Source organism: Cygnus olor, chromosome 13 (assembly GCF_009769625.2).
Source record: "Cygnus olor isolate bCygOlo1 chromosome 13, bCygOlo1.pri.v2, whole genome shotgun sequence".
NCBI lineage: Eukaryota > Metazoa > Chordata > Aves > Anseriformes > Anatidae > Cygnus > Cygnus olor.
Genome location: NC_049181.1, coordinates 10,832,133 through 10,852,572, shown reverse-complemented (window position 1 = coordinate 10,852,572; position 20,440 = coordinate 10,832,133). Strand labels below are relative to the sequence as shown.

Sequence of the window (20,440 nt, the reverse complement as noted above, 5' to 3'; positions counted from 1 at the left end):
ACGGAAAAGGCCTGTCTCCCTACATAGCTCTTATGGTGTACGAAATGGAGTGACAGAGCTGGCTGTGGAAGGGTCCGTGAGCTATCTCCAGGCTGTTTGTAACTGAACAGCTCTGTTTGGGGGAAAAAATCCATGTGAGGGATTCAAGGTTGAATCCTCTGGCTGATAGTGCATTTCCCACGGGCTGGTGAGAGCACATGGAACAGTTAATATTTAAACTGTTGACACAGTGCCCGATTTAAACAGCTGCTTCAGCGTCACCCTCGTTTGGAGAAGTGTATTGTCTAGGGGAAAGCCGCATGATCTGAACAGCCAGCACAAAATGCCTAGGCTCCCTCAAACCACGTGGCTGGGCTGCAGCTGAGTCGTCTCAGCTCCTTCTCTCCAGGCAGAGAGACTTCCAAGGGTTTTTCAGCACAGAGTCTATTAGATTAAATTTCACAAGGCAACGGGCTGGACAACATTTGTGGGTTTTTCTTATTTTTTCCTCCAAAAATCTACAGCTTTCCAAAAACTGTAAGAAAAGTGAAATCATGGTATTATCCACAGTACATGGTATTATCAGAACTGATCTTGAGGATTTCTTCTTTCCAACAGAAAGAGAATTTCCAGAATAAACCAGTCTGAACATGCTATTAATGTTTTTAAAAACCTTGGGTATACTATTGCACAACTTAAATGCCCAAACCATTGACAAGTCAGAGGAACTTGGCTGTTTTAATCACATAATGGCTTTAGAAAATGTGGAGCTCTACCATTATTTGCATGTTTCATAGGTTTATTAGCACCATTAATGCTAACAATATCCCTGGTGTTAGCAACAGAAGTCCTTTCACTACCCATAACAGAGGTAGACAGGTATTTAATTTAATGGCGTGTTTGTTGCTGCAAACCTATCTTATCTGGGCTTCCAGGAAGGCTGGGTATATACTGGTGCTGCTTACTAAGGATATGGATTAACAAAGTAAAATTACTGAAATTCTAATTTGGACAAAATATTCCTTATAACAGGATAGAGGATAGTTATCTTGGGCAGTTCTGACCCCTGAAGACTGCCTATGGATGTGAAGGGGTTATTAGTATCTTCTCCTGAACTACAACTGGAAGTAATCATTAAAGCCTTTTCCCTGTTGCAGTATGAGATCTTGCCATGGAAACCCAAGGTACAATAGATTAAACAGAACAGAACAGGAAGGCAAGGTGAGATTAACAGGGCTAAAATCTCACTTCAAATTAAATGAGACAGGAAGATGAAGTAGCTTTTCCAGTAGCTAAACATATACACAGTTATCTCTTTAATAAAATGAAGGCAGGAGGAAAAAGAACATCACAGAAGCTCTCAGGAGTGGCAGATTAGCAGGAACTGTAACACCATCACAGCTCAAAAGGATTTCTATTGTGCTGCTTCCCTCTGCCTTATTCTCCCATTACTTAAGCATAAACACTGCAGACTCTATCCACTTGTTATTTTCTCTTTCAAATATATTGGGTAGTTAGCTTTTACTTTTCCTACTGGGTGGGCAAATTCTCTTTAGTTTGAGCCACTCATCTCTGATTTTGGTGAACAAACCACGAAGGGCTGAGCCCCTCAAGTGTTTGGACACCCAAGACTGAGGATTGGATGTCTAGCTCGTGTCTGGCTTCAAAAAGCTTCAGCTTTAAGCAAATATGGGGACAGCGGGAAGGAAATCCAAGAAGAGAAGGGGGCAGAGGGGCACGAGGAAACACGTGGGTGCTGGTAGAGCCAGAGTCAGGGCCACCCCACCACCACGGCTGTGCTAGGAAAGGGCAGCCTCCCAGCTCAGCAGGGCTTCACAAGAACTGTCCTCAAGGCATGTGAGAGCTCTAGAAGTTGAATTGTCACATGTGAAGAAAATAAGGTAATGCTTTTATGTTATGTGGACTTTGGACTCAGTGAAAAAAAGACACAATGGCAAAAAAGAAACCTTCTTCCCCGTTACCTGCCAAAAATCATTGAGTCAGTTTGCTGAATGGCAGTAGTGAGCTTCGACTGAAGCTGTCCTCTCACAAAGTTGGTAATTCATTGTCAGCTCATTCTTACAGAGTCTGGAACTAATCTGATTTAACTAATTGTTCCTGGGGGTGTTTAAGGAAAGGTTGAATGGTTTAGTGGGTAATATTGGTGGTAGGGGGACAGGTGGACTAGATGATCTTGGAGCTCTTTTCCAGCCTTAATGATTCTATGATTCTATGATTGGGATTGGAGAGGGAAAAAAGGACTGGATTTCACATGTTCAGTGTTGAATCCAGCTCCTAACATGACTTTTTTTCCTGACTTCTCATCCTCCGAATTCTCATCACTCTGATCCCACTGGCAGTAGGTCTTGGCTGAGAAGAAATACAGGCACCTGAATGCCCAGCTGGAGAATGTAATTTTTTCAATTTTCCTCCCTTCTTGACAGTGGAAAAGCACTGTCTCTCTGCCTCAGGGGATCAAGGATGTTTCTACCAGCAGGAAGGACACTTGCAGCACCAGCAGAACCACCAGCATCCCTACAGTATTCACTTCCCTGTATTTTTACTCCTCAGCTGTATGCTTGCAGTGCAAAGCCACAGAGGTGCAGAGCAGACCGACCTGTGAGGAACGCAGCCTGGATGGAGCATGGACACCTGGTGCAGCTGTAGCAAGGGAATGTGGGGTGGCAACATCATTGTGCACCACAAGGAAGCAGGCATTCAAAGCCAGCTACCTTCTTTCACCCATGGTCACAGCTGACCACGCATCCCCCCTCCGCAGTGGCAAGGTCCAGAAATACTTGAGTACTTCCTTTGCTTGTGGAAATAGGGCTTAAGAGCCTTTGAAATTGTAATCTATGATTTTTGCTCCTCAAAATCATGGTAAGTTACTCACCTCATGGTGGAAAAATAAGACTGAGGTTTTATTTTAATTTTCCCCTCTGCTCTAGGCAATATCATAGAGCTTGTGTGCATCCCAGCTCTTGGTGCAACCCAGCAGGACACCTGCGTATGCAGAAAACTTTAAGTCTTAGCAATATACGCACACCTTTGGACATACATATTAAATGACATCATAACAGTTATGTTGCACAGTTCAGGACAAGTTTGAGAGCTCTGGATGGTAAGGTTGTTTGCTTTTCAGAGATCAGTACTGCAGATTTGGCCTAAAGACAGTGCCTTGAAAATGGACATCTCTTACATTCAAATCAGCAGAAAAAAAAGTTGACTGTTTCTCCTTTAAAGATTGTATTTTATATATGTTACTTTTGTTCTGGGTAGGAAAAAAGAAAGCAAACCCAAAAGCCCAAGAAAGATTCCTAACCAATTGATAATTAACAGCTTTCAAGTACATTTTATGTCCACATACATCATTTGTTAAAAAATGAAATATCTTTAGTGTTTTAACACTTTTTGTCAAAAAGAAAAAAAAAAAAAAAAGAAAAAGAAGAAATTAATGTACACGTTACATTAGTTTGGCACTGGTATGGACCATTTTTAAAAACATTTGTTGTTAATATTTATAATGGTTTGTACAAAATTGTAAACTATTTTCAAGTTTGTTTTTACTTTTGTTCATCATTGCCTTTCAAAAACTGTCATTGCAGGAACAGAAATAACCCAAACTAAACCCCAAAATAAAAGCAAGGCAACTCTCCTTGCCCCTGCCTATCCTTCTCCCTGCCCTCCTGCCCACTTTCTCTGCAAGAAGATGGAAGGAGACAGTTTTTGAAAGCACCCGGCAGTAATTGGTGAGCACGCCCATCCTGGGAGCCCTCCCATGGCACGGTGTGGGCTCCAGCTCCCCTCTGACTGACACAGGACAGCTCTGAGAGCAGAGTGCCACCCACCAATCACACCTTCCCACCTCTAGAGTAGACAAAGATGGCTCTTTAGGTCATTTTATTTTATTTCTTTGTTGTTTTTTCCCTTTTTTTTCTTTTTCCCCCTTTTTTTTTACAAAAATTTCTACATCTAAATCACTTTGCTAGAAACATTATTTTCTTTCCTTTTTTACATTACTTAAAGCAGAATCTGCTTTTGTGAAAAAAGACAAGGATCAAGGTCTTATTTCATGCAGAAAATGCAAATTAAAGATCATAAAAATGGGTGTTCTGTTTTTTTTTTCATTGTTGCTTTTTTTTTTCTTTTCTTTTTTTTTTTTTTTTGTAACGCTGTACAGGATGCAACGCAGCCACTCAGAGTATGTCAAGATGGTTCACAGCAGTCCCTTTAATAATATATCGACATTGCCATTGATCTCCCTTTCTGTTGTCATTGTTGTTCAGTTAGGTTTTGTTTGAAATTCTGGCCACATAAGATGTCCCCAGTTAGAGAAGACATTGCCGCTTCTTCATCTTTGAAGGGAAGATGGATGAGTGGAGTTTGAGAGGATGATACATTGCCATTAATGGTCTACATTTTCCTGGGAAGGATGCCCCAGACTTAGAGGTCTAATCTTGTTTGCTTTCATACCTCTTGGCATAACAATCCTTTGGGTGAGCACATTGCAAGTGGGCATTTGTCCTTCAGAAACAAGTTTCACTTCTGGAAGGGGATGTGATTTCACACAAGGACACAATATTATGACATGCCAGGCAATGGAAAGAAAAAATACTGTAGACCAGACAATGGTCATGCCACCAAGGTCACATATACTTGCCAAACGGTGATACTTTTCTGGTAATTCTCGAGGCCCTCCTTTATTTACATTTTTTTTTCCATTTTCTTCTCCAGCATCTAGATATTCATCTTCCCAGGTGTTCAAAACTCTTCTCTGTGACATCTGCTGAACCTTTCTAGGGGGTTTTTCACTAAAGATCATCTCTTTTGGTCTGTCAAGCACATAGGCCCCAGCCCTGTGAATATGTTGGATCCATGCATGGTTTTAAGCAGATGAGCAGTCATCAGAACTGCTCCTCTGCTCAGAAGTGAGCACAGGATTGGGCTTTGCTGGACTGGGGCACGGTGTGGGTTGAGTCCTACCCTGTTCCTCTGCTTTGCCCATTTCTTTTTTGCCTCAGTGCAATTGAAATGGGAGAGGGAAAAGACTGGGGCAACCTCACCCCCCATTCCCAAACATTTTCTTCAACATCACCTAGTCTTGACCTGAAACTCTTTCTGCCCAGTCTCCCGCTTTAAGAGGCCCTGGGACATGTCTCCCCTCTCTCTGCTTCCAAATTTGTAGGGCACGAGGCTGGTGAGATCTTTAATGACCTGGAAGCTGCATTAGCAAAGGACAAATTTCTGTTTAAAGCATCCATAATGGGTCCCCAGGTGTCCATGAGGCAGGTGGTACAATGCTCCCCAGAACTTTGGGTCCTCTAGGCCACCACCTTTGGAGAAATAAAGTTAACCATTGCCGCCTACACCAGCACAATCTCTCTCACAAGGTGTGCCTCCTCTTTGGACTCCTGCCTGACATGTCATGATATTGTGTGACAGTCACCATTGCAGCGAGGAGTCACCGCTGAGCCCCTCCAGTCTCGCTGGGAACGGCCATTTTGCCTCAGCAAGGCTTGGTGCTGCAGCGCCACAGGCCTCACAGCCCTTGGCACAGCCAGGGGGTGGTGGTGTGAAAGGAGAAATCAACCAAATCCACCATCCCCTGTCAGCAAACATAAAAACAACAATTTAAGGACTAAGTGGGGTCAAGTGAGTCCCTCCCAGTGTGGGGCAGGGCATGTGTCGGGGCAGGGCATGTGTCAGGGCGGTTCCTTCCTCTGCAGAGACAAGTGGAGGTTAGCCATGGAGAGAAATGCCTCTGCCAGCCTGAGCCAGTGCCTTCCTCATGCTGAAAAGCAGGACATTGACCATCTCAATCCCCACAAGCTATCGGCATGACACCAAAGGCAACCACATTTTCCTTCCTTGCTGGCCTGGCATCTCCCAGACTGTTTGTCCCCAAGTCCTCCCCTCTGGGCTTAGCAGTACCTGGGCTTTCTGTGCAGCTGGGCAGCATGAGCCATATGACAGCCTGCCCAGAGAAGCACACTGAGTCAAAAGACACATTCAGAGGGGTGAGAAAGTCAGGGAAAAGATCTCCACACTCCTGCCTGGATACTCTATTCACAGGATGACCATTGAGGTCCCCAAATAAAACCTGGACCCAGCATTTGAATATGGCAATCAGCCTTTACAGAAGGCAAAACAATACCATCTTCTGTTTAAGACACATTGGAGGAGAAATCATCACCCTCTTCATAAAATACTACTTTCCACTCTGCTATCTCATCCTTTCTAGGGGAAAAGTCTGCTGGTATGAATGCCAGGCTCAGCATGTGCAAATGATAAAATGTGCACCCCTGCATCATAAATGGGGCTACCATCTCTCATCTCTCCATTTTGTCAGACATATTCAGTAATAGTAAGTTCATTCTACCTCTGGCATTGACAAGTTTTGGGTATTTTAGATGGGAGTGGGCAGCCCACAGCCCAGAGCTGAGAACGGATGTGGAATGGCAGGTTCAGTGTCTCTAGATGGGATGATGACAGCATAATCTTCTTGGCTGGAGCAATTTTTTTTTTTTTTTTTTCCCCAGGGCTTTCTAGTCTAGAGCACAATGGGGTGCAGAAACTCATGCTCACACATCTCCTTCCTATTTTGTCCTTGCGTACCCACCAGTCCTGCCTGGGCTGCTCAAGGCTGAGTCCGGGTTGTGTGGCCTGCCCCGTACTGATGCACTCTAGCTGGAGTGGCAGCTACAGTGGAGAGAAGCCTTACTGCTGAAGAATGGCCGTTCCTAAGAGGACTGAGACTTCCCTCTGGTCTGACTTCCGTGCAAAGATTTTTCTTTTATCCTCGCTGCAATAATACAAACAATACAACATTTATGGGCTGCAGAAACCACACTTCTGCCCCATGGAGGCAAGACTGTTCTCTGCTTTTCCAAAGCACTAAGCTTCAGATAAAACAGATAAGCAGTTTGTCATTTTTTTTCTTTTTTTGTCACCTTTGACACTCCTCCCAGTCCAGGCAAAGATGGACTATAATACAGAGGTTTACCAATAGGTCTCAGACCCACCACCATTATCATCCATTGCATTTCCCTATCACTCATTTCTGCTAACTTGAAACTGCACGGAAACCAGGTGTACCTCAGTCCAAATTCAATCAATGCCCTACACAAATGCCCACTCATTTGTACTTCTGACCTTCTGTACTTCTTCTGCTGAGAAATTTGTCTCTGCAAGGCCAATGGCCACTAAAACAGATAGCTATGCTTAATGCAAGGTCCCTGCTTTGTATTATCTCTTCCAAACCCATCCTTCACCATCTCTTCCCAAACAGCTGGGAACCCACAGGCAAAGGCCTATTGAATTGCAAAGGGTCTTAAGATAAATCTTTCAACTTCAAGGGTTTCCTTGGTAACTCTTCTGAGCAGCTGGGCATTTCCCAGCTCTTGTCACCCTACACTAAGTCACAAGGCAGAAAGCAGCAGCAGCAACATTTTCTCCAAGACTGTTCAGGCTCATACTGCCTTCACTCCACCTGCATTACTTCATTATGCAAGTGATACCTGATATCATCCTCACCCCTTCGCTACTACATCCCAGGATACAGTAAGGCATAGTGCAGTTTGGCTCTCCGGGAAGAGACCATATGTGCAAGAGATTAGGGTCTAATACACAGCCTCCTCCCATTGGCCTCAGGGATGGTGAGATCAAACACTGAAAAGTTACTTACATACCATCACTTCCACCTCTACTGCCCACCTCTTCTTTACTACACTCGGAGGTGGATCAGGGCACCAGCCGTAAGGTCACCATCCCAGCAGCAGGCTGCACCTCTGTGCAGGCACAGGCACAGGTTTGCCCTCCAACCCCTGTGGGAAAAGTCTGGGGAAATGCGTTATCATACCAGCCTGGAGGACAGTGCTTCTTTATTACACTTGTCACCTTTCAGCTGTTCTTTACTTCTGAATGTACAGAACCATTTTTATTTGGTTTACATCAAGACATTAGAAATAAAACATATATTTTCTTTAAAATAAAAAAGACACCCCGAAACAAAAAAAAAGCAAAAAAAAAAGAGCAAAAAACAAAAAACAAACAAAATAAAAACCAAGCCCCAACACTATATACATCTTCTCCTTCCCAGTCTCTGCTCCTCTCCCTCCCTCCCTCCCTTCCTCCCTCACTCCCACCCTTCCTCCCTCCCTCCCAGCATCTGCGTTAGGTCCTGCTTCCAACACATAGATTTCACATCTCTTGCCTGACCCATACCCCGACCCAATTTCCATGCCTATTGTAAAGACATCCCACCCTGCTTGGTAAGCCCAGTCTCATTTCCAACAAAGCATTTGGTAACCTGCATGGCATTTCTTGCCCGGTTCTCCCTTATCTCTGACACCAGGGCAGAGCTTGGCCGCTGTCCCAGCTTGGGATGGCGGTAGCTCTCCTGCATATCCCAGCCCAGCTCCTGCAACATTGTCCAGATGCAAATGATTGTCCCTGCCTAAAGGGACTGAGCTCTTTCTGACAGCAGAGCACCATGAGTCTCTGGCTCCTTTCCCAGTTCCTGCCCTCACCATCTCCCAGAGTCTGCGGTCCGTGCCCACCAGGGACTGCTGCCATGGCTGGGTTTCCTTGAGTGCTGCCTGCAGCTGCACCCAGCCTGTCTGGCTCACTACACGTCCCCGGTTTCCAGTGCTCTAATCCTTTCAAACCTTTTGTATTGCACATGTATTTTCACTACCTCTCTCCTATTCAACTCTGCTTCTGCGGTTACAGCTCTCTCCCACCAGCCACCTCTTCCTCATCCCATCCATTCCTTCAGGATTTCAGCAAACACCTTTCCTAAAGCCACTGTCCTTTGGTCTGCAGCTCCAGAGGTTTCGCTTCTGCCTGATACAGCTCAGAGATTTAAAACCCCTTCCCCCTCTCCACAAAAAGGCAAACAAAACCAACTCCCTCCCCCACCCCTTATCTCCTCATACCAGGGCCTCTGGAGCAGATCTGGTCAAACAGACTGGCCCAATCAGTTCCCCGCATGGCTCTGTTTCTGGGAAGTGGATGTGCTGTCCATTGGACAGAGGAAGTGCCAAGCCTTGGCAGGTTCCCTACTTATTTGCAAGACATAAGCTGCTGGCATGGTGTCAGATGTGCATGCAAGAAAGCTGGATGCCAGTTAAGACCTATAGTCCTGTTTGTTTCATGCACTGTGAACTTATCCTATATACACTACGGGCTGGTTTATGCTTGAAGACATGAATATAAAGGTATACATTTTCCTTTTACCTTAGTAACCAAAGCTTTACTTTCACCCATGGAATAGCAGGGGTTTGCTACCAGGGCTCTTATTTTCCTCTTCTGCTCTTTCTCTCTTTCTCTCTTCAGTTCTTAATTCTCAAGGTGAAGGGGGGATAGGAGAGGGACAGGTAGGATTACAGTCCCAAGGTCCTAGTTCCTAAAGGTCCCTGAGTGACAGCACTATACAGTATCAGAAAATGAAGCGATAGAGTTATGTTGGCCATGTATATCCTGAGAGAGATTTCATTTCTGTTTCTCCCCTTCTTTCTCCTCCTCCACATGCCTACCTTAGGCTGCTATGCATGGGAAAGGTGCAGAACGTTCTCCAGACCAGCTCCCTCAGGCAGCCTGGTGCTTCCATCATGCTCATGTTAAAGTCTTTGCCCAAACACCAAGACCCTGCAAGCAGCAGCCCTGTCCCAAGCTGCAAACAAACCGAGCTCCACTCAGAATTGCCTCTTGCACCACTCCAGCAAAAGCCAGAAGCAGCTCCTCTGCAGAACAGCGCTCACACTCTTTCCTCCCCACTGCTCTCCCTTCATGAAGCAAAGGTGGACAGCAGCAGGCACATGAGTGCAGAGTGGAAATCTCCTCCAACTTTCCAATAACAAGAGCTTTGTACCCACTGCATTAGAGGCTCCTGCCTTTCCTTTCCTCATGCTTGTGGTGGCTTGAAACCTCTCAGCCTTGTTTGATCAAACCTCATTTTTTTTTATCCACTGTCTCCTTTCTGGATCACTGGACCTTAAAGCAACACACGGGTTTGTTGCCTATCTTAGGGGTGGACACATAGCTATGGAGGGGGAAAATGGAGGTGCCACCTAGGTCCTGGAGGAGGGCATGTCTAAAGGCCTTCAGCATTCTTCCCTCATCCAGGACCACATTTTCTATTACTCATCTGACTTACAGGACTCAGTTGTTCTCCAAGCATCCTGCTCTGTCACCAGAAATTATAAGGCAGTTCCTGAACTGTGAAAAGTCCTGACCGCACACTCTTTGGCAAAGATTATTGTGTAGGACCAAATAGTCCAGATGTCTGGATATACTAAGACTGACTCTATGAAGTAAAACTGGCCTGGCAATGACAGGTCAGAAACATTCAAAGAGAGAAACTAGGATGACTCCTGATAAGAAAGAGAACCCAGCCAACAGAGAACCGAGGCAATAGCAAAGGAGCCTGGCTTCGAATCCCAGCAGGTGAAGAAATCAGCTGAGCAGTGCTTTTTCCCTGGAAAGCTTTTGGATTGTCACTATGAAATTCTGGGCTCAATCTCTGATTGAAGCCTCAAAGAGTAAACACAGACACCCCTGTGCCTGATCTCCAGCTGCTGGAGGCCTTGGGCTATACCTGCATGGCTGGATGGGTCTGTAAGTGGCTGGCAGGAGCCCCCTTCCCTGTAGGGCTCTGCGCCCAAGCAGCAAAGAGCATAGGTGGGCTTTGCTTCACATCTGTGTGCCACTGCTGGCCTTTGGGACCAGCTGAGAGAGCTCTCAGGTGCCTAACTCCTGCCACAGATTTGTCAGGTTTCTACTACAGCTGTCATATTACTGGAGTTCCTGAGTCATCTCCCTCAGCTTCATCATTTCTTACCATGTAGCCATTTGTTCTCCCTCCAGTCTTAACAGGCTTCTTACAACTGCCTCTTTTTTTTTTTTTTCCTTCTGTCATTCTGACCACCCTTTACACTGCAATCACATATATAAAGGATAAGTGTTTAGATATTTTATTTAATGACCAATCAGCTGGTTAGATTCCCCTTAAAAATGAAACCTGCTGCTAGACAGCCTCCATCTGGCATGCGTATATCCACCTACGTTATACTGTTGATGTCATAAAATACAACTTTATGACTTCCATTAAAAGTTTTAAAAGCCATTTTCAAATTAAACCCCACTTGAAAGTGTAACTTTCTTCTCTGGCCAACCTTTAAATTCCTACATATCAGGCAGACAAAACTACCTGATTCGGCACTAGTTCTATGATCTAGCTCTGTTCACTTTTCACTCTTATTCCTATACAGACCCATGTCAACAATAAACTGCAACCACATTGGGAAAACCCAATTTCAACAGTATCAGTCAAATGTGGAAACCAGCAAGAGACTGTTCTGCAGGGCAGCTAGGAATCTAAGCCTGATTTAAGAGTTGTGCTAAAACCTTGGTGAGTCCAGGGAGGCCTGGACTAAATGTGTGCATGCATGAACATGACAAAAGGAGACAGAGATTGGGGATGACTGAGAAGAATGGATGCTCTACACTTATGTTTAGGATTCTACCAGTAGAAAATGCATAAAACACATTACTGATATAAAAATAACAATACTTATTACTCTGATGAGCCCTGATCCTACTTCATCCAAGTCAAGACAAAACTTTCCATGACTTCAGTGTTACTAGGTCAGGTCTATAGTGATTCACATTTTCATAGCACTGTACAGACATAAATTAGTAAATGAGAAACTGTGCATGAGATGCATCTGTCATCTCAAAAACAGGAGTTTCCCTGGTCTCAGAGGATCACTCTGCTCTCCCAAACAATGGGATCTAAGAAAAAAGGAAGAGAATGCTTGCAGGAAAATAAAGGGATGTTTGGATTCAAGGCCATGTGTTTGTGTCTGTGTGTCTGGCATGTAAAAACCTCTATCGGGTAAGAAAAAGGTTCTCATCATTACTCCAGGAATGGCAGAATGACCCTAAGGTTAAAGTTTTGCACTTGTGAATTTATTATATTCATGGCTTTTATTAACATTATAAGGGAGATTATCAATCATCAGTGATTGCCAAAGTGGCCAATAATTCAGTGATTTTCTGAAAGTCACTGGCTCCTTTGGAAAAAAAGTTGACCTTGCCATCCAAGGCCAAGTTACCCTTCTGTACCTTAATAACGTGCGTGTGGATGTAAGCTGCTACAGACTTAGGGGCTTCCACAAGCACTGACAAGCTCAGCATTTTCATTGCAACCTTCAGCCTGCCCAGTTTTTGAAGACCATTGTCTTCCAGAGGGATGATGCTCCACAGAACTCTACTGCATCCTCAGTTGCATCTTTTGCAGGAAGGAACACAGGGTCCTCTTCTCTACACTCCGCATGTTTTAACAGACACAAAGCAAGGCCAGATAGAAGCAGTACACATCAGAGGGTGCCAGCCCACTATTTGCTTCTGAAGTTCTTAGGAAAGGGAATAGTTATCATTTCTGGATTTTTTTCATCCTGAAGCACAACGAGTTAAACAATGTACACCCCTTCCTGCACCTTGCTGTAGGCTATGGTTACTTGGTGGACTGGAGTGTGAAGTCCCTTGTCTGGCAAAAAGAGCAGGTAGAGGGGGGAAATGGCTGAGTTTTCAGAGTCCTGTAACTGCTTTTCTCCCAAAATTCAGTAAGAAAGATGCAGATTGGAAATGATTAGGAACAAGCCCTCATTTCAGGACTAAATCAGTTTAGATCAGATGCCAGCAGTGGACAATGGCGCCATCCCATTGCTGATCCACAAAGCCCTCTCTCTCCTCAGCAAGTATATTTGCACAATCTACTGTCCCCAGCCCTATTTCTCTAGTACAAGCTGGGATTCCAACCTCCAACCTCACAAAGTTGCAATGAGCAAACAAAACCCTGCTATTCCCCCCAAAACACTGCCAGTTAAATGTCATCTGAGTTCTCTTTCTACAAAAGACATTACAAAACCCCCCTCCCCAGCTCCCCACCCCAGAAAACATGCTTGCACACACACATCCATATCTACATTCACACGCGCACACACACACAGATGCGCCACACACACCCCCACACCCATTCACACAGGAAAAACATCTTGCAGACTCCTGAAGGTGGAAAAAGGCAACTTGCAAATGTGCCTTTGCTTTTGATAAGCTCCCTCCTCCCACCCCCCTATGCCCCCACATTGCCCCTTCCCTCCCAAATAATTGCCCTGTCCTCCCCCCTTCCCAGCTCTTCCAAAATAAATATTCTTTTTATTTGTTGGTTTAAAAGATTCTTTTAGGCTTGTAAGCAAGAGAGAGGGAGAGAGAAAAAGAAAAGAGAAATCTCATAGCATGAGAATGAAACACCACTATCTCATGAATCCATGAAGGAATAAACATGAAGGGGTTAAGAACAGCGACAGAAGAAAGATTAAAAAAATATAATAATACTGAGAAGAGAAAGATGAAATTCAGTAGTGAAATGGAAGTGAGGATAGCGCATTAGTGAGCACAGCCGAAGATAACCTATCCCCCCCACCAGTTTTTGACTCAATTTCTTTAAATCTCCCTCCCCCCCTATTTAAAACTTTTCTTTTTTTTGTTGTTGTTGTTTTTTCTTTTTTTTCTTTTTATGTCTTTTTTTCTTTTTTTTCCTTTTTTTTTTCTTTTCATTTTTTTCATTTTTTTTTCTTTTTTCTTTTTTACAATGATTTAAGTCCTTCAGCAGGAAACCAAAATCAAGACAAACGCATCCCTCCCTGAAACCAAATCCCCTCCCATATACTCTTCTCTCCCTTATCCCCCCCAACACTCCGTGGTTCTACATGTGCTGAAAAGAGAAGAGTAAGCTTAGAATAAATCTAATGAATCAAAGGAATAAATGATAATGATAGTAAAGAGTAAAACCCAAACCCAAAAGACCACAACACTCCTGTGTTGTCATTGTCTGAGTGTCTGTCCCTATCTCTCTTGGAGGCTGCAGGCATCAATTTACATAGTACAACCAGTAAACAAGGTTGAAGAATCCAAAGGTGATTGGAAAAATGATTCGTGACCACTTGTCAATGGTGCTGACATCTGTCAGGTCTGGGATTTTGAGCTTCAGCTTAGATGACCGCCGGCGGAGACGGCAGTTGGCACGGTTGCGGGCTGCGGCATGGTGGGTCAGCGGGACGTGGCGGTCCAGGGTTGGGTGGTGACCAAATCCATCCCGAGAGGCCAGCTGCTTGCGGAATTGGATTCCTGAGCCTTCAAAGGACATGACAGAGTTTCGAGAGTCACCGACACTGCTCATCATGTCCGTGGCCAGCAGCTCGTTGTTCATCTCCAGAGTGCTGAGGAGGATGTTACCGTAAGGGTCAACCTAGAACAGGGAAGACAAAGAGAAAGGTAGCAAAGTTGTCCCGTGCACGGTGTGCACATGACTATGCCACCGGGGATGATTTTGAACAGTTTTCTGGGTACCAGCACTGCTGGTTGGATTAACAGTGGGCTCTGAACCTGGACTTCTGCATTTGCAAAGGTTTTCCATCGATGCTGGTTGCCCACAGGCTGGAGCCTGTGCTTGCAGCAAACTTGTGAGTGGGGCAATGTGATTTTGCCAGCAGATTAGGACCAAAAGCCACAGGGGTGCTCTGGGCTAGACCTGTCCTTGTAAGAGGATGGTCCTGATGAGATTGGCTTGAGGATGATGACCAAATGATCAAGGAGAAAAAAGTCCCAGTAATCATTGGGAAGATGTCTCTCTAGGCATCTGTCTGTAGACTTCAGTGGATCTGTGTTAACAAGACAAGGGAACTGAAGTTTTTCTCTCATGATGAGGAGAAAGGCTGCACCACAGCTCACCCAGGACTGAATGAGCAGTGGAGAGACCGAATTCTCCTGCCACAATGAAAGAAGGGGACAAACCTGCTCTCTCACCCTCTTCTCTTCATAACGGTGGCGCTCATTGTTAGCCTTGCTGATCCGTTCACTCTGTTTCTTCTGCTGCCGGGGGCCTCGCCCAAAGAATATGTAGTTGACAAAAGCGTACTCCAGGAGTGCCAGGAACACGAAGACAAAGCAACCCATGAGATAAACATCGATAGCCTTGACATAAGGAATCTTGGGGAGAGTCTCTCGCAGGTGGGTGTTGATGGTAGTCATTGTAAGTACCGTGGTGACCCCTGTAAGGAGAGGGTAGGTGTTCTGTTACCAAGGTGGGGTGGTTTCCTTAAATGCCCATCTCAGTTTCCCCATCCCTCCTCCCAGCTGGACGGAACCTCAGAAAGGTTGGAAGCAGCACAATTGGGAAGAAAATTACCATTATTCTAAGCCCAGCTGCCTAATGCAGAAAATAAAAATAAAAAACACAACATCAATAGTGGGAGAAAATGTTGAAGCTGAGTATCATCAGAACAATGTGGATCAACATTCTCTGGACCTCAGCTTTCCAAGTGCTCCCTGATTGTCCTTCTTTTACTCACTGTGATAGGAAATACACAGTTTTTCTCTTAGTCTCTCACTCTTCTCCCTGTTTTCTACTTCATGAACTCATTAGGCTTCCCTGGGCACTACTGAATGCCTCAGTATCCTTGACATGAATTTTTAATCTGCTTTGTCTTTCCAGTGCCATGAATATGACAAAGAGAGAAAGGATTCCTACTACATGGCTCTCCTTTTACCTGCCTGATGGGCTTCTGTCCACATCCTTGGCCCTATAAATTCGCACCTTCCTGTCACCAGCTTTACCTCTCACTACTTCAGTTATCTGTACAAACTCCTCTCATGTTTTCCTTTTTAGGCCTAGTTATATTTCCTGCATCTTAAACAAACATAGTCTTCAGTCCACAGAAGACTAAACAGAAGGGATATATGACAACAGTCTTTCAATATCCAGAAGGTTTGCGCAAAAAAAAAAAAAAAAAAGGGGGGGGGAGGGGGGTGGAATAGAATGTTCTCTGTGTCTACCAAAACTAGACAAATTGTATTGGAGACCTAGGATAGAGGCAAAGAAGAGATTTTTGACTGTATGAAGAGGCAAATCTGGAGGTAAAGTACCCAGAGGTGATTGCAGATTCTCCTTCTTTGGAGCTTTTTTAGGACAAGTTAGATAGAGAGCTGTCAGGAATGTCTTAGCGAGAGCTGTTCCAGTTCTAATCTATGATGTTTTTCTTCTGTCTTCTCCTTTGAATCCAGATGTCAGCAGAAATTCAACAGCTGTGCATCTCGTGTCCACCCTTCTGCTTATACTCTCACTGTGCCAGCAATGTCTGGCATGATCTCTTTTTCTTCTCTCACTGATTATACTCTTGTCATTGCAACTTACCTTTTTAATTTACCATGTTCTTCCTGTCCCCTTCCTGCTCCAGACTTTCCAAACAAGTACAGCCAAATCATCTCTTTATGTGTCTTTGTACAAACCACGCTTCCTCTGAGTCTTCACAAACTCTCTCTTCTTCTAGAGCTAATTTAAACCCTCAAATTTCTCTGTAAGACCCAGCCTCTATCTGTGCTTCATTGCTTCTCTGAGTCCTAACCCCCCCCCCCAGCTGAAATTCTTCTCCCTCCTTGGCTCTCTTATTTCCTCTGAACTTTCTATCGTGTTGCACAGCCCCATTCTCATATGCCAGCCAACCCCCTTTTCTCCTGTTCCTTCTTCAAAATCCTCATCTGCAATCCACCCCCACTTCCCTTCTGTTGCTTAAAAGATCTCTTTTTTTCTTCCTCTCGTAGGAAAACATCTCTATTTAGGGGAACATATGCTTAAGAAAAACTTGGACTTTACTGTCCCACGTTTGACTTGGTTAAGAAGGTCTTCAGCTACAAGAAAGTGTCTGTATGGGGCCTAAAATATCACAAAAATGTGTAATGCTACTTTATTTTCTTAAACGTTTAGCCATTCACTCACTATACTTACTGCGTTTTGGCCATCCACTCTCAGCAAGTACCATCTAACTAAACTGCTCCCAGCACACCTGTTGGCCAAGAGGTGCCCAGACTTCGCTACTTCAGAAAACAAGTACAAACTAGAGTGAGGGAACTGGTGGGTTCATAGCATGTCACAATCTCACATGTCTGAGAAGCTGTGACCATTTATGCCTGAACTTGCACCTACAGAAATCTATAATGTAAGTTTTACTGACTCAAACTTAGGAGATAATATTTCTGAACAAAAGAAGTCACACTTCAGGATGAAAACTTCCAGTTTGTTCTCAGAAGAAATGTTCTTCGTTTGGGATGACAGCTTGTTTCGCTGCTACCTCATCAAGAAAAAAGTATTTTCTTTCTTAGAGCTGCCCTGTCTGATTTCCCTCAAAAAAACACCTTCTTCAATGTAAAATAAAAAGGTACCTACCCAGCGCCACTCGTGCAGCAGAAGCATCATAATTGATCCAAAAGGAGACCCAGGACAGGATAGTGATGAGGATAGATGGCATGTAGGTCTGCAGAATGAAGTAACCAATGTTTCTCTTGATCCGGAAACTCAAGGATAAGCGCAGATATGAACCTGTCAATGAGATATTACAGAGGTGGGCGAGGCTGTATTTATGGTAGAAGCTTGGGTTAGGAATTGAAATTTTATTTGGAAAATGTTCTCAAGAGCCAGTGATAATGAGGAATCTCTCTTTCATTAGGTTTTGTGGACTCATCAGCTTTAGGGAGGGACTCTTCAGAGTCTGCTCAGTTGGCTCAGAATATTAAGAAGAAAGGCAACTCTACGTAAGTTACATTATTGTATCAGACATCATGGGATAATGTCTGTTCAGTACTCAGCAGAAACTGCCATTATGGTACGTTCCAATAAGACATAGGCATACACAGGAGATTTTAACCCTATATCTGGATTCAGTGAGATGATTTTCCTTTGTTTCATGTGCTAGCTTTTCCTCCAAACAACAATGAAGATCTGAATTGTATTTTTCCCATGCTGTTCTAAAAATGGGTTATGGTCAGACTGGGCAAATTCATATGCAAATAGAGTACTGTTAGTTAATCTGTAGGTCTTTTTCTTTTTTTAAGTTCTTGCAACTTCCTCCTAATCTTTTAGTGAACCTAATGGGGACAGTGACAACAATAAGGACTTTTACTGTCCTTCCATTGGAGCATGGTCATTTCTACAGGGACAAAGCAGTGCCTCTCATTGAAACAACGTCCAGGCCATTCTTCCTTCTCACCTCCTTCCCTAGGCAACACAGCAGTCTGAAATATGAGTATACTTGTGGGTTGGCAGCTAAGGTAACAGGAGAACAACATTCTTTAATGATCAAGGAGGTAGACTGGGAAAAAGGAGGTTAGGTTCTCTCACCACTGTGTGCCATTTGCGTAGCTTGAATACGGTACTTCACCAGTCCTTTTTCTGAAGGTCTTATCTGTTTAGATTGCAAACTTCTTTTGGAGAAACACTGCCTCTTGTAGATCTCTAGATTACCACTGCAATGGGACACTGCCCCTGGCATGCCTCTTGAGGTACCATTACAAAATCACCATCTGCCACCACCACAGATGGACTTTGGCTCTGATTTCGTGGCTTTCCAAAAATCATGTAACAGGTGTGTGGCTCGCTGCTTTGGCAGTGAACTCCATGCCAGATCAAAGTGAGGAGAGCAACCAAAATCCAACCCCCTCCGACTTTCCAACTGGCAGTATTTGAATTGTCCCAAGCGTTCCTTCCAGATCTTTTTATTGCAGTGTGCAGATGGGTTTCTTTCATTCCATAGACCACCTGCTTTTCAAGTGAAATATTCTTCTGTTTTCTGCTACACCTACGTTGCCTTTGGGAGACAGTTGAAAACCATGTAAAAATAAGGTAAAGGCTGAGAACCTTCTAAGGAGGTTCTGTTTTGAGCTCAGCTGGAGTTTTGATTAAGAAATGAAAACAACTGCATCCAAAAAAATCAAATTTGGTCGGTGTAGGAGATGCTTCTTTTTCAAAGGAACGGGACCCTAAACTAAAGCCTAGATCCTAAGTTAATGTCTCAGCATCTAGATCAGAGGAGCAACCACACTGACCTAGATCAGCAGAGGGTTTATGTGTTTCATCACACCCCTGGGGCAGAAACTTACCGGTGGTGAAGACCACTTCCCTGCTGACCAGCCTCTGCTCAATGATGGTGAACTGGGGCAGTTCTAGCACCTCCATCCCCGTGACAGCAGAATCATTTCCTTGCCAGAAGAAGACAATGTCATCAACCGTGTAACCATCTGCAGAGGTGGAGAAGCACAGAGAGAAAACTAAGCTGACAAGCTGCAGCAGATGACACCCCCATTTTCTCTAAGGTGATCTGGAAGAGGATCCAAAAGAAAGCCCACACCATCAGACAGCAAGCAGAGCTCCTCCCTGCTGACGTACTTTTCTTCAGCTGAGCTTGGCAGTACAGTCCCCCAAAGAAGAGGGAAAAAAAAATTGGTCAGAACTCCCCCTTCTGGCTAGGATTCAGGAAAAAAAAAAATGCGGGAAATGGTCCATCAAATCTTGACTTGTGCTACATAATCTCCATGGCTAACACAACAGGCACTTGAGCATCCGAAGCCTCTATCACATGCACCAAACACTGCAATTTGCTTTTTTAAAACTGCCTCCTTTTACCAGAAGGGGGAGATCACACAATACATTCTGATGTGGACTAGGTAAACAGAGCCTCCAAGTATCAAAAATTCCAAGAGATTAAAAAAAATAAAAATTTACAACAGTGATTGAAAAGAAATTTAAGCATCAGAGTACCTCCCTATTTTAAATACTCTCAGTCAAAATTTGGAGTTGGGAAGTGGACAGAGCCTCTGAGATTGGAAACTGCTTCTGCCAGGCGCTGGCTGAAAAGAGCACTAACGAGAGAAGAAAGGAAGGGAAGGCATGAATGCTCATCCCTTATGTTTCAGGGTAATGGATTTGTTCAGAGGTTAACTCAGCTGAGGGTACAGCCTCGTGCTTTGACCCTGAACTATAGATAGCAGGGCTGCATGGGCTGGAAGTGCTGAGGAGCCCACAGGCACAGTCCCAGGAGAAAGACTGCCCAGGTGCTTTGGCCTCACTGGGAGCAAGGCCCAGGGGACAAAATCATGCAGCTCTGCTCCCGTTAGTGCGATGGTCACAGCCCTGCCTATTGCCCTTGTGGGCAAGGAGTCATCTCCACTTGACAATTAACATCGCTTTTGGCAAGCTAGGCTTTGCAGCACCGTGGCTGTTTCTGGACAAGGGGTGGCCTCTTATTCTAAGCAAAGGGTAGAGCTACACGGGAGCACCTCTGTGCTCAGAGAAGCACGAGCGTATACACAGGCTGTAGTACAGCACTGTGGAAGGCTTTGTCCAGAGCAGAAACTTCACCTGTGCCCACAGACAGCTTTTGTTCACCACCTGAGCTGCAGCACGACAGCCAGCCTCGGCCACAAGCCCTGGCAGCAGAGGCAGGTGGCTTGCAGAACCCAGCGAGGCCAACATCCACTACAGAGAGTGGCCACCAGAGCCAGCACCAGGTTATTAGTGACAGCAGGGGAACAAAGAGCTGCTGAATGCACCATGGAGGAGGAGGAATTA

At 44.6% G+C, this 20,440-nt stretch overlaps 1 protein-coding gene across 3 annotated transcripts in view; it reads right to left on the bottom strand.

The window, feature by feature from the left end:
• Positions 1-8,117: 8,117 nt before the first annotated feature.
• LOC121077400 (gamma-aminobutyric acid receptor subunit beta-4) overlaps positions 8,118-20,440 on the bottom strand; it is a 68,770-nt gene continuing 56,447 nt past the window's right edge. For 2 of the 3 annotated variants that reach the window (XM_040572637.1, XM_040572639.1), the window contains 4 exons: positions 18,973-19,110; positions 17,264-17,416; positions 14,836-15,092; positions 8,118-14,290 (listed from right to left, as the gene is read on the bottom strand). In XM_040572637.1, coding sequence (XP_040428571.1) covers positions 13,913-14,290; positions 14,836-15,092; positions 17,264-17,416; positions 18,973-19,110 — 926 coding nt within the window. In that variant the 3' untranslated portion in view covers positions 8,118-13,912. The remainder of the gene's footprint in view (positions 14,291-14,835; positions 15,093-17,263; positions 17,417-18,972; positions 19,111-20,440) is intronic. The other variant, XM_040572638.1, reaches the window with a different exon arrangement.